This window comes from Gossypium hirsutum, chromosome D03 (assembly GCF_007990345.1).
Source record: "Gossypium hirsutum isolate 1008001.06 chromosome D03, Gossypium_hirsutum_v2.1, whole genome shotgun sequence".
In the NCBI taxonomy this organism is placed as follows: Eukaryota; Viridiplantae; Streptophyta; class Magnoliopsida; order Malvales; family Malvaceae; genus Gossypium; species Gossypium hirsutum.
Window position 1 is genome coordinate 9,396,418 of NC_053439.1, and position 11,824 is coordinate 9,408,241.

General features: G+C 32.0%; 2 protein-coding genes across 2 annotated transcripts; both read left to right on the forward strand.

Annotated features, from left to right (window-relative positions):
* On the forward strand, window positions 1-953 carry LOC121215340 (uncharacterized). The gene is made up of 2 exons (XM_041089726.1): window positions 1-324; window positions 403-953. The coding sequence occupies exons 1-2, from the start codon at window positions 49-51 to the stop codon at window positions 709-711; spliced, it is 585 nt and encodes a 194-aa protein (XP_040945660.1). The 5' UTR covers window positions 1-48; the 3' UTR covers window positions 712-953.
* A 3,299-nt stretch (window positions 954-4,252) lies between these two features.
* On the forward strand, window positions 4,253-11,824 carry LOC107950529 (uncharacterized sugar kinase slr0537). The gene is made up of 5 exons (XM_016885399.2): window positions 4,253-4,896; window positions 5,844-6,106; window positions 8,064-8,181; window positions 10,116-10,324; window positions 11,101-11,824. Exons 1-5 carry the CDS (start codon window positions 4,498-4,500, stop codon window positions 11,558-11,560), a joined length of 1,449 nt encoding a protein of 482 aa, XP_016740888.1. The 5' UTR covers window positions 4,253-4,497; the 3' UTR covers window positions 11,561-11,824.

Sequence of the window (11,824 nt, forward strand, 5' to 3'; positions counted from 1 at the left end):
AAGGGCAACAAAGAAGGGACCTCCAAGCAATTCAGGTGGACAAAACCGATGGAACATGTTTTCCTTGAAATTCTAGCAGAGGAGGCTCGAAAAGGAAATAAGCCTTCTAATACTTTCAAATCAGTTTTTATTAATCGAGTTGCCGACGCCATTTATTCTAGATTCCAAGTCCAATGCGATACGAAGCACGTGGAAAATCATTTGAGGACAGTAAAAAACCAGTGGCAGATTATATGCAAAATTCGAGGTGAAAGTGGTTTTGGATGGGATGATAACATGAAAATGATCACATGTGATAGAGCAACATACGATGCAACAGTGATGGTAATATATGTATATATATGTTAAGTATATTTCAATTGTTTTTTACTTGTTATTCTAATTGTGTATAATATCCAACAGGCACACAAGAAGTATGAACCATTTTTGAATAAAAGCATTGATCATTATGATGAAATGGCTGTGGTTGTTGGCAAAGATATGGCAACATGGAGTTTTGCCAGAACATTTGCTGACATAAATTTGGATGATGGTAATGAAGATTCAATGCCTGTAGACTGCGACAATGAAGAGGCTGAAGAGGTAAGAACAAATGTATCTTCATCTGGCACATCCAAACGTAAAAGAAAAAGTGGTCAAGAAAGTCTCGTTGATGAACAGATTAAATTTGTGGGTGAGCAACTTGGCGAAATTGCTAATGCTTTGAAATAATTTACTGCCGACAAGACAGCACAGCTTTACGAACAAGTGATGTCGATGAAGGAAGAAGGATTTGATGATGATTTCTTGTGTTCTGTGTGTGATTATCTAGGGAGTCATGAATCAGAGGCCAAAATGTTTTTAGTTAAAAGTAAGAAGCATAGAAAAATTTGGCTTCAAAAATTTTCTCAGGGTTGAAGATATTGATACTTTTATGTGGTGTAATATTATGCACTTCGACAATGTTGTTACTATGTGGTGTACTACTAATTATGTATTTGGATAATATTATTTCTAGTACTCATTATGGTTTCGAAGCAATTTATAATTATTCAATATTCTTACTAGTACTCATTGTGGATAATATTTTTCCAATTTATAACGATTAATATTGTAGCTTATTATTGAGTATTATTATAAATAAATCATTGCAATATATGTAAAAACAATTTAAAATATAAAAATTTATTAATATATATTAATATATGTAAAAAATAACTTTTCCGGAAAATATTTTCAGGAAATCTATCAAACAGCAGAAAGTATTTTACACAGATTCAATCAAACACCAGAAAATATTTTCCTGTAAGTTATTTTACAGAAAAGTAAAACATTTTCCAGAAATCATTTTACGGAAAACATTTTACTGCCAATCAAACAGACCCTAAGTAACATCTTAATAATAATAATAATAATAATAATAATAATAATACTATAAAATTTTTATTTTTTTTGTAATATTTTGATAATAAAACCCTAACTAAAACTATCAATTTGAGTTTTATTGATTTTAATATTAATAACTAAACTAAAAGAAAAAAAATACAAATTATACAAAACAATAACATAATCAATTATTTTTAAAAAAATACCTTATTTTTCTCTTCTCTTTCTCTCTTTTTCTCTTTTTTTTCCGCAACACCTCTTCTTTCTTTTCTTTTTCTTCTGATTTTTCTTGTTTCAGCTTGACAGAGTTCGTGTTTATAACACGAGTAGTGCCGCCAACAGGGATTCCTCCACTGGTGCCGCCAACAAGGAACCCTTGTTTGGTGCCGCCAACAGGGTTCCCTTGTTTGGTGCCGCCAACAGTGTTCCATCCATTTAGGGAGTTGTCAAATCAGTCCAGATTTTTTTTTCTGTTTTTTATTTTTTTTTATTTTTTTGATATATTTTGATAAATAAAAAAATTATATAATTTTGATAAATGAAAAAAATTATAACATTTTGGTAATTTTTTATTTTTTTATATTATTTTTATAAAAAACCCTCCTTTTAGCCACAATTTTTATCTTTCTTAAATGTCTACAAATAGCTAAACTCAAATATATATATATATATATTTGCTTCCCTCCCCCACGTTAACTCAAAATGCTTCTTTCTTCTGGTGCAATTATTTTTTCCCTTTAATTTTTAGGGTAAAGTAAATTGGTAGCCACTCAATTTTTATTAAAATAATAAAATATTCACTAAAATTTAAAAATGTTCAGTTCAATCATTAAATTTTAAAAATAATATATCAGTCCCTACCATTATTGAAAATTTAATATAGCTAGTTAAGAAAAAAAAAAAAAAAGAAATAGAGAAGAACAGCTTACACTCCAGCGCCTTGAAGAATAGCGCACCTTGCAAAAGCGCTGCCTCGAAAACCTCGTCATTCTAACGACACCGCCAACAATACCTTTGATTCCCTTTCTGCTAAACCCTCCTCCAAAATCCTTTTCCAAAAATCAAAATATCCTCTTGCAAGCCTTGTATCAGTTTGCTCTACCTAGTTTCCTTCATTTCAACTCTCAAGCATGCAAACTTTAAAATACGAGTTGTGAGTGAATAACTTTTGACGCAGATAAGCCGTTTGAAGAAATTCCCGTTAGGCATTGGAACATTTTCTTTTTTATGCACAAGGTTCATCTTACGAACACTAATACTAGGAAAATAGATTGCATATTCTCATCCATCAGCACATATCCTTTCACAACTTTGAGAGGAAAACTACAATAGAGCATTTGCGTTACTACCTTGGTGCATCCCAACACAAGAATTTGCTATAACAAGCAACCCAAGAACCGTCATTATCCGCGTCGCACCAAACTCCCTCACGAGGCACAACATTTTTTTGGTCGAGGGTTTAGGGTTGGAATGGATCGCAAGGAACAGAAAAAGCTGGCCACCAAAATTGAGAAGGAGATGACATAAGAGATTAGGAAAAAAGAAGAGGTTGAAAAGAAGCTAGAGGAAGTCGTTGTGTAGAGGGTTAAACTCTCCAATAGGAAATGAAACAGAAAACTCAAATCAACCGTGGGTTTCTCCATTCCTTCTTTTTTCTTCCTTCTTCTCTTCTGCTTCTTAAATTGGGGTTCCACCGTAGCTAGTTAATGTACAACGTGGCTAGTTAATGGGTCACCTCAACTTTCTGTTACGTTTGTAGAGGAAAATGTTCATTTGTGACCGATTTGTTATTTTTATTAAAGTTTAGTGATTGAATTGTAATTTTTTAAAGTTTAATAATTATTTTATTATTTTAATTAAAGTTGAGTGATTATCAGTTTACTTCACCCTTATTTTTACTAAAGATGAAGAGCAATTTAAAATTCGAGAAAATACCATATCATCAAATGTTTATCTTTGATTTTTAAGATTTCAACTTTCAACAATCTCCTTATTTTACAGAAGTTCTTTTAAAATCGTGTTTATTGGAATACTAATGGCATGCATGCGAATACGGCAAAGAAATTCGGAAAAAAGGAAAATCTTGAACGTTAGAGAAGATATTTATTGTCATATAGAAGAATTAAAAATTGCAGAAAAAATAGAATTTTTGTTAAAATTTGCCAAAATGTGTTGCATAAAATATATTCTTTGAGTAAATTTAGACACTGACCTCTAGGTGTGTTCACTATTTATAATTGGCTGGAAACTTAAATGGGACTATAGAATATAAAGAAAATGAAGATAGCATTAATTTTTATTTAAAATTTTTATTCAATAAATAAATATATGATACTGCATGTGAAATAATGAGTGGAAACTGTTTATGATATGTTTTAATTAGATTAATTTATTTTTATATTAATATTTGATCTCAATTTTTTTTGTGTGAGCGGAAAAGTTAATTGATGTTAAAAAAATTTCACTTGTCATCTTCCTGACTTAAAATTACAGTTTTATACAATAAATTGATCTTGAATTGCACAAAAAATATAATGTAATGTAATTAACATACAATTATTACTTATTATGATTATCATTAATTTTAGGTATTCCAAAATAAATTGAATTTTTTAAATTTATTCTAAAATGTTAAGCATTAAATTGCTAATACATTTCAGATTATTAATTTTGAAATTCTTTTTTGTAAATTTATAATAAATTCAATTTATAAGAAATGCAATTACTTAAATTAATTGTTGATTTTGTATAATTTTATTTTTTTCAATTACTTAAATTTGAGAAATAATTGTTATACATGCAATTTTACCGAATATTATGTGAAAGTAAACGTCCACGTAACCACCTCTGGGAACTCATAAAATAAAATAATAAATGGAGAAAAGAAAAAGGAAAAAGGAAAAAGGAAAAAGGAAAACATCCTTCCATTTTATCCTCAACACACCAACAGAAGCAGCGACTTAGAGCCTTTCTCTCTCAAACATTCACCAAAATCTTTGTGGATGGGGATGTCTTCTGCTTCCAATTCTCCATCCTAAACAAAGAAAACTCGATTCCCAGACAGCTCTTCCTTCCCTAATAGATTCCCATTTTAGTTAATAATAAAACCAAGTGTTTGAACTACTTTCAACTATGTCCTTCCTTACTTCTATTTCATCTCCTCCACAAATTAACTCCCTTTTTTGCTCTCCAATTTTCTCTCTTTACCGCTTCCATGCTCCTTCATTTTCTTCTCTATATCACCGCAAACAAAGTTATGGGAGTGGGAGGATTATAAGAGAGTTGGGGTTTCTGGGTGATTTCAGAGGTAAAGGGAGGGTGACTTCTGGTTCAATGGGGAAACAGAAAGGTGGGTTCTTTTGGGTTTCTTCTCCTTGTAGTTCTGGAGGGAGTTGTAGCTGTAGCAGTAGCAAAGGAGATGAATTTGAGAGTGAAGAAGATGAGGAGGAAGTCGATGATGAAGAAGAAGTTGCTCGTTCGTTTTGTGTTTTGCCTGACAGATGGGATGTTCTTGGCCTTGGTCAAGCCATGGTATATTTCTTAACCATTCTTGCTTATATGTTGTCTCTTGTGTTTTGAATTTATACTTAATGTTAAATTTGTGTTTTTTCAATGTCTTTTTTAGTAAAGTATAGGGAAAAGAGAATTGATGTTAAGGATACAAGCCTTGTAATGTAGTACATTTCTATTTCGTTTCTTAGAGAGGAAAATGTAGTTTGGCTGATATATTTTCTTTTGTTCCTTCCAATCCTACATTTTTTTTGTTGCTTTTAAATCATTAAGGCTTTGGTACTTTGTTCGGGCACCTGCTTTTTACAATTTTCCTTTTGATTTTCTTAAAGCTGGTTAAAAGCATTATCATATTTGTTAAAATTATATTAATAGCTAAAATATGATACACATTGAAACATAATTGTTCTGTAATTATGCATTTTGTCACGCAAAAATTTAATGAACAGATGTTATGCCTCATTTAGGATTTTGGTTGCATTTTCTTACCTTTACCTTAGAAACAACTAGCATCTAGTAAGCATAAAAATAAAGTAGAACCTTACTTATTAATGAAAAGATTGGTCAATTTGGGCTCTATTTTTGGGAACCTGTAAAAATTTCGGCTAGGGGTTAAAGAACTGTTTCCATTCTTCGTCTTGAATAATAATCTGCTGTGTCTATCAAGGTGTTCTTACTGGTTTGTGCGTTTGTTGCTTTACTTAGAAGGCAATTACAAGAAGTTGAGTTATGAAATGGATTATTTAATGAAATAACTGGTATATAGAAACTTTATCTGATGGTATAATGATTCAATAGAATTTTCAAAATCTAACTCATTTGTTGGTCTGCTTTGTTTATCTGTCAATGTTGGATTTTTGGATTCTTTGGAAATGCTGATAATTGGTTGTAAGACATGGTTGCTGATATTTGCATATGGTATTGAAAGTATATTAAACTTTTCTCTGCAATTTACCTGCCAATTTCAGGTAGACTTTTCTGGTATGGTTGATGACGAATTCTTGGAGAGATTGGGATTAGAGAAGGGAACCAGGAAGGTTGTAAATCATGAAGAGAGGGGTCGAGTTTTGCAGGCTATGGATGGTTGCAGCTATAAGGCAGCAGCTGGAGGATCTCTTTCCAACAGTTTGGTGGCATTGGCAAGGCTTGGTTATAAGCCCATTGGAGGTCCTGCTTTAAATGTAGCTATGGCAGGCAGCGTAGGTAGTGATCCATTGGGTGGCTTCTACAGGTCAGGTTTTGTTTTGAGAAATACCTTGGTTCTTTTTTTTTTTTTCCCTCAACGTGTTTAATATTTTTGAAAATGTTACTGAAAGTTTTGGGAAAAAGGTCTTAATTGGTCACTTTACATTATCAATTATCTGGTTTTGGCCTAATTTTAATGAATTAAAACCCTATGTTTATATAAAAAGTTTCTTTAAGGACAATCAATAAAGGGGATTAACTTCATCAATCAAATTCCATTGGCTCTTGTCAATGACATAGCATGTTATCTGAACTTATTGATCAAGTGGCACTTATCAGTTCAAAAAAAAAAAAAAGTTTTAATTAGATAAGTACTAAAAACCTTTTTAGAATTTTAAAATATTAATTATTTTAATTCAAATAAAATATGATGTATAGATGGATCTTGGTAATGATCAAGGCCATGTTTAGATAAACAATTTTAAAGGAAAGGAAAATAGAGGAAGATTTAGGAAAATATACATATACTTTTTTATTTTGGATGGTTAAAATTAGTGAAGGGAAGGTTGGAACTACACAAGATTGAACTTGGTATTGGTGGATGCACATTTAGGTGAGTACCTGGTTTGCAGATAGTTGATTCATAAATGGATGAAGCCTTTTGAAGCTCCATTAAGAACACAATATTTGCAAAATTAATTCTTAATATTTGCTTTTTCTGGCTGTTTGTCCCTTTCATTTAGCGTGCACTCTTCCATATATTTCTGGACTGCTGCTGGGAATTAATTCAATAAGAAGTTTGCCTATTTGGTATTTTTTTTTCTGATGAGGTTTATGCTTGGTTTTGTTCTCTACTTCATGTTCATTAAAGTCATCCCTAGAACTGTAATGGAAGTATTGACATGGTCTAAAGAACTGCAGAGTATGAATAGTCATATTATTAGGAGATTTATTTATCCGTTAATGGTGAAATTTGTTTAGTAAAAGCTTTGGTGGAGGTTTAAGGCAACTGACCATCACTGTAGCAAATTAAAGATAAGATTTAAAGGATATTTACATCTAGCGTTTCATTTCCAGTACATTGCTAAATCATTGTTTTGGTTGAGTTTCTTGACAGCATAAAATTTGGGGTTTAGTTTCTATGCTTCTTTCCCTTTTTTTTTTTTTGTATTTCCATTTTCCTATGCTCTCTGGTATAACTCCCGTACAATTCTGGGATCCACTAACTTGGAAAATAAAAGAAAAACAGAAGAATTTGTGATTCCTAGGGTGCTTCATATCTGGGGGCATCCAGAATTGTTAGCTAAATTCTGGTTGGTAGGGTATTCATGCCACTCTAAATTCTAGTTAGTTAATTATCATATATTTTCAGTATTCTAGTCTCACATACAATTAAGGTAGGAAGTAGGAATCATTGATAAATGAGACTTTGCTTGATAAGCTTATATTTTACTTCATTTCTTGTGCCAAACTTTATTCCTTTTCCTTTTAATCCAAAGTAATTCCATTCTATAACCTTTTTTCTTTCTAGTCCTACTCGTTTTATCCACCATCTGTTGTTTCTCATGTCCAAGATTCCGGGAGTCCTTGTCAGTGTAGCAGACTAACTTCTGATTTGAGGAGTCCTTTTCAGTGTAGCAGACTAACTTCTGATTTGAGGATTTTGACTCTTACATAAGTCTTGTTTCCTGTCTTGCATTTTCATCTATTTCGATGTTTATATGGGGATTGAACGGAGAAGAAGAGCAATAATGTCAGAGAACTTCTCCAACTATCAAATATTAGCATTATCATGAAGTCTATTTTCTCCTTATTTTGTACCTCTTACAAATTAATTTCTATGATTTCTCGCATCTTCAATGCCTCTTGTAGCTGCTGCATGTAGTTCTGAAATGACTATTAGATTTACCAGTCATTATCTGCATGATAAAACTAGGTTATTTAACTCATTTGATATTTGTAATGGTCTTTGTTAAAATTAGATATTCACATTCTTGATATAGGGCTAAACTACATCGGGCAAATGTGAATTTTCTTTCTGAACCTATCAAGGATGGAACAACTGGAACAGTGATAGTTCTCACAACTCCGGATGCTCAGCGCACAATGCTTGCTTATCAGGTTGGACTTCTTTGACTATTAACTTATCAGTCCTTGAAAGTTTTACATAAATTTAAAGGCTATAATGATCTTGTTTCCTCTTTAGGTTCAGTCGAGTTATGATTTATATATTTATTCTGTTAAAGTTTTGGACTTGCATACTCGGTGATTGCAGTTTTTTTTTTTCCTTTTTTGGGCATTAGGTTGGATTGTTAGAAGCTAAACAGGTTATGGTCATGCTAATTATATTGCAGATACTTGAATATGCATTAACCATTTAAGCATTGAGTTGCAAATCGGAAAAGCAAGCATTTGTTAAATTTTCTTGCTTTTTGGGTGTATATGCTCTGGGCTTCTTTTCTATGTTAAAGAATATGATGCTTTTCATTCCAGACGTGAGTTATAAGTGAGATTAATGTATCTTTTTGTGTTTAACTCAATAAAGTGGGGGCACTTATAGTTAGGGGTGAGCATTCGATCGAATCGAAAATTTTCGAGTTAATCGAGTTTTCGAATCTCATTTTATCATCCTAACTTTATTTGAAGTTTTCTCGAATCGAGTCGATTGAGATGGAATTCGAATCGAATCGAATATATTTGTTCGAGTTAAATTTTAAAAAATAATTTTGGGTCCTTGTAACCATTGTCACCCATCGTAATAAAATTTGTCCACCTTAATCAAATTTTTTATTAACTTTCATCACTTCATAATTTATTTATTAATTTTTTATATACTGGTTAGCTTCTTGATTCAATTATCTTCAGATTCTTGTCACTATGTATTTTAGAATTAAAAAATATATTAAATGTAAAAATATGATTTTTTAATAAAAGTTATTTTAAAAATAAAATGTGAAATTGATACCAATATAAAATTTTAACACGAATATTTTGATGGCATAATTAATAATTCAATTTTAATATAAATATTCAATATGACTAAACAATTCAATAATATAAATAATATAAAATGTAAAATTTAATTTAATAATATAAATAGTAGATATAAATAAAATTATTACTATTTATGTTTAGTGATTTTTTTTTGGATAATTTTGATTTTTTATTTGAGAGTAAAGGGTGAGAAGTAAAAGTTTAGGGAAAAAATAAAAAGTTTTGGAGAATAAAAGTTTGAGGGAAAGTAAATAGGGGGAGTAAAATTTTGGAGGGAAAATATTAAAAAAAAATTGGAGGGGGAGGGTTTGGGATAGATGGGAGGTGGGATGTGAAGAGAATAAAAGTTTTAGGAGAAAAGTGGGAGGGAGTAAAAATTTTGGGGGAAAATAAAAGGTTTTGAGGGGTTTTGGGGATAAAATTTTGAGAAAAAATAAATGGGAGAGTAAAATTTTGGTGGGAAATAGATTTTGGGTAGATTGGGGGTTGAGAGGGGAGGGGAGTAAAAGTTTTAGGGAGAAAGTGGGAAGGAGTAAGTTTTGAGGGAAAAGTAAAAAGGTTTGGGGTAAAAATGTAAAATATTATAGTTTGATATTCGAATTATTCGAGTTATTCAAATTCGAAAACTCAACTGGATTCGAATTTGAAATTCGAAAAAAAAAATTCGAGTTGATTCGAATAACTCGATTAACTCGAATAACACGATTCGTTTAACTCGAAATTCGAATTTTTTTTCGATTTTTTCGAGTCGAATCGAGTTTTGTTTACTCCTACTTATAGTGATCCTTAATGCCCTAGTATTGGAAGATAAATAAAATACCAGTAAATATAGAAGTGCTTAAATATTCTATATAAAAAGTTCAGTCAAGCCTTAGCTGATCAATATAATAATATTCGAAATAAAATTCTATGTCGGAGCAACTCATTTTCATGCTGCAACACTTCATATTAAATTCTTTTGCGCAATTTCCCCCTTCTGCAAAAGTTATTTCTGCCTTAAACATGTTTATTGTAGACTTGAGCGTTGAATCCGAATAAGTAACTTGTTTCTGTTATATCAGGGTACATCATCGACTATTAATTATGATTCTTGCCTGGCTGGCATAGTATCCAAGACTAATATATTTGTTGTTGAGGGTTATTTATTTGAACTTCCTGATACGATCAAAACTATTATACGAGCATGTGAAGAAGCGCGCAGGAGTGGTGCCCTGATAGCTGTCACCGCATCAGATGTCTCCTGCATTGAGAGACACTATGATGATTACTGGTAAGTGTGTTATCTATTTTACTCAACCTTATGAGAATTGTCAGTTTTTTTTTTTTTTTGTTTCTCTTCTGTCGGTTTTTATACATTACATAAGAAAGGGTCATGGAATTGATTTTAGTAGCAAGTTTGATTGAAGATAATATGATAGCGATCTAAGGATCTTGGACTTCATGATTACTTTTTTTGGTGAGAAAATAGTTCTGTACAACTAAAAATAATGATCACCTAAGTTTTGAATATTTGTCTGCTTCTGGATTGTTGATATAGTTTGAACTCATCTTTACTGAAAAGGGTTCTTTTTCCCTGGATGAAAAAGTTCATCGGTTCTTCACAACCATATTTTGGAAGAAGCTATACTCTATACCAAAAAATGAGGTCAATTATTGGTATCTTCATACATGAATATTCATAGTATGGATGTGCCTGTATATGTTTTCATCTGTTTGATGATAATCTTGCAATGTTACAGCTTTTGGAAATCGGAAAACTGCTTGTGTGAGGAGAAACTTACTGAAAAGTTGGGAATTGGCAGTAGGAGGGGGTGATTGATAGAGTTTATTGTTTTCAAACAATTTGCAGTCCTTATTTGGTTCTTTTTCTTTCAATGACAGAAGTCATACTTGTATGAATACTATTCTTGCTCGTATTAACTTAGCTTAAAGAATGCATGTTTTTAGAGCACTCATTAGGCAAAGCGATCTTGATAGCCTTGAGCAATGGCATGCCAAGTTCCATTTAGCTTTCTAATGTAAATTATTTTGGGTTTTATGATTCAGGGAAATTGTAGGGAATTATGCGGATATCTTGTTTGCAAACAGTGACGAAGCGAGAGCTCTATGCCATTTTTCTTCAAAGGAAAGCCCAATTTCGGCAACAAGGTATCTTAGCCACTTTGTTCCCTTAGTGTCAGTTACGGATGGACCTAAAGGATCTTACATAGGTGTAAAAGGAGAAGCTGTATATATTCCTCCTTCTCCATGTGTACCAGTGGACACATGTGGTGCTGGTGATGCATATGCATCTGGTGTTTTGTACGGCATACTACGAGGTGTGTCGGATTTGAAAGGTATGGGTACATTAGCAGCTAGGATTGCAGCGACAGTTGTGGGGCAACAGGGCACACGACTTAGGGTTCAGGATGCTGTTGATCTGGCGGAGTCATTCGCATTCAACCTCAAGGGTTCTAGTTCTAGTGTGAGTTCGGATGTAGGCTCGGATCATATATCCAGCTTGTGACGTGGTGCCATGCACTACATATTGATTCCTCCATTCATTCAGATCTCATTGTTTATTATAGCTAGTAACCTTGTATATTACCCTAAAAAACACATCTGGCGTCATATATGCCTTGCCATTGATTCACTCATTCCAATGTCATGCGGTGTCAATGGTATAAAATTATTCATCAAACTCACCACCATTTTATGCCCCAAAAGATTCAAACACGTGTAAGACAATCTGATTCTTACTATATAAATCGGATCAAATAACAAATTTGTA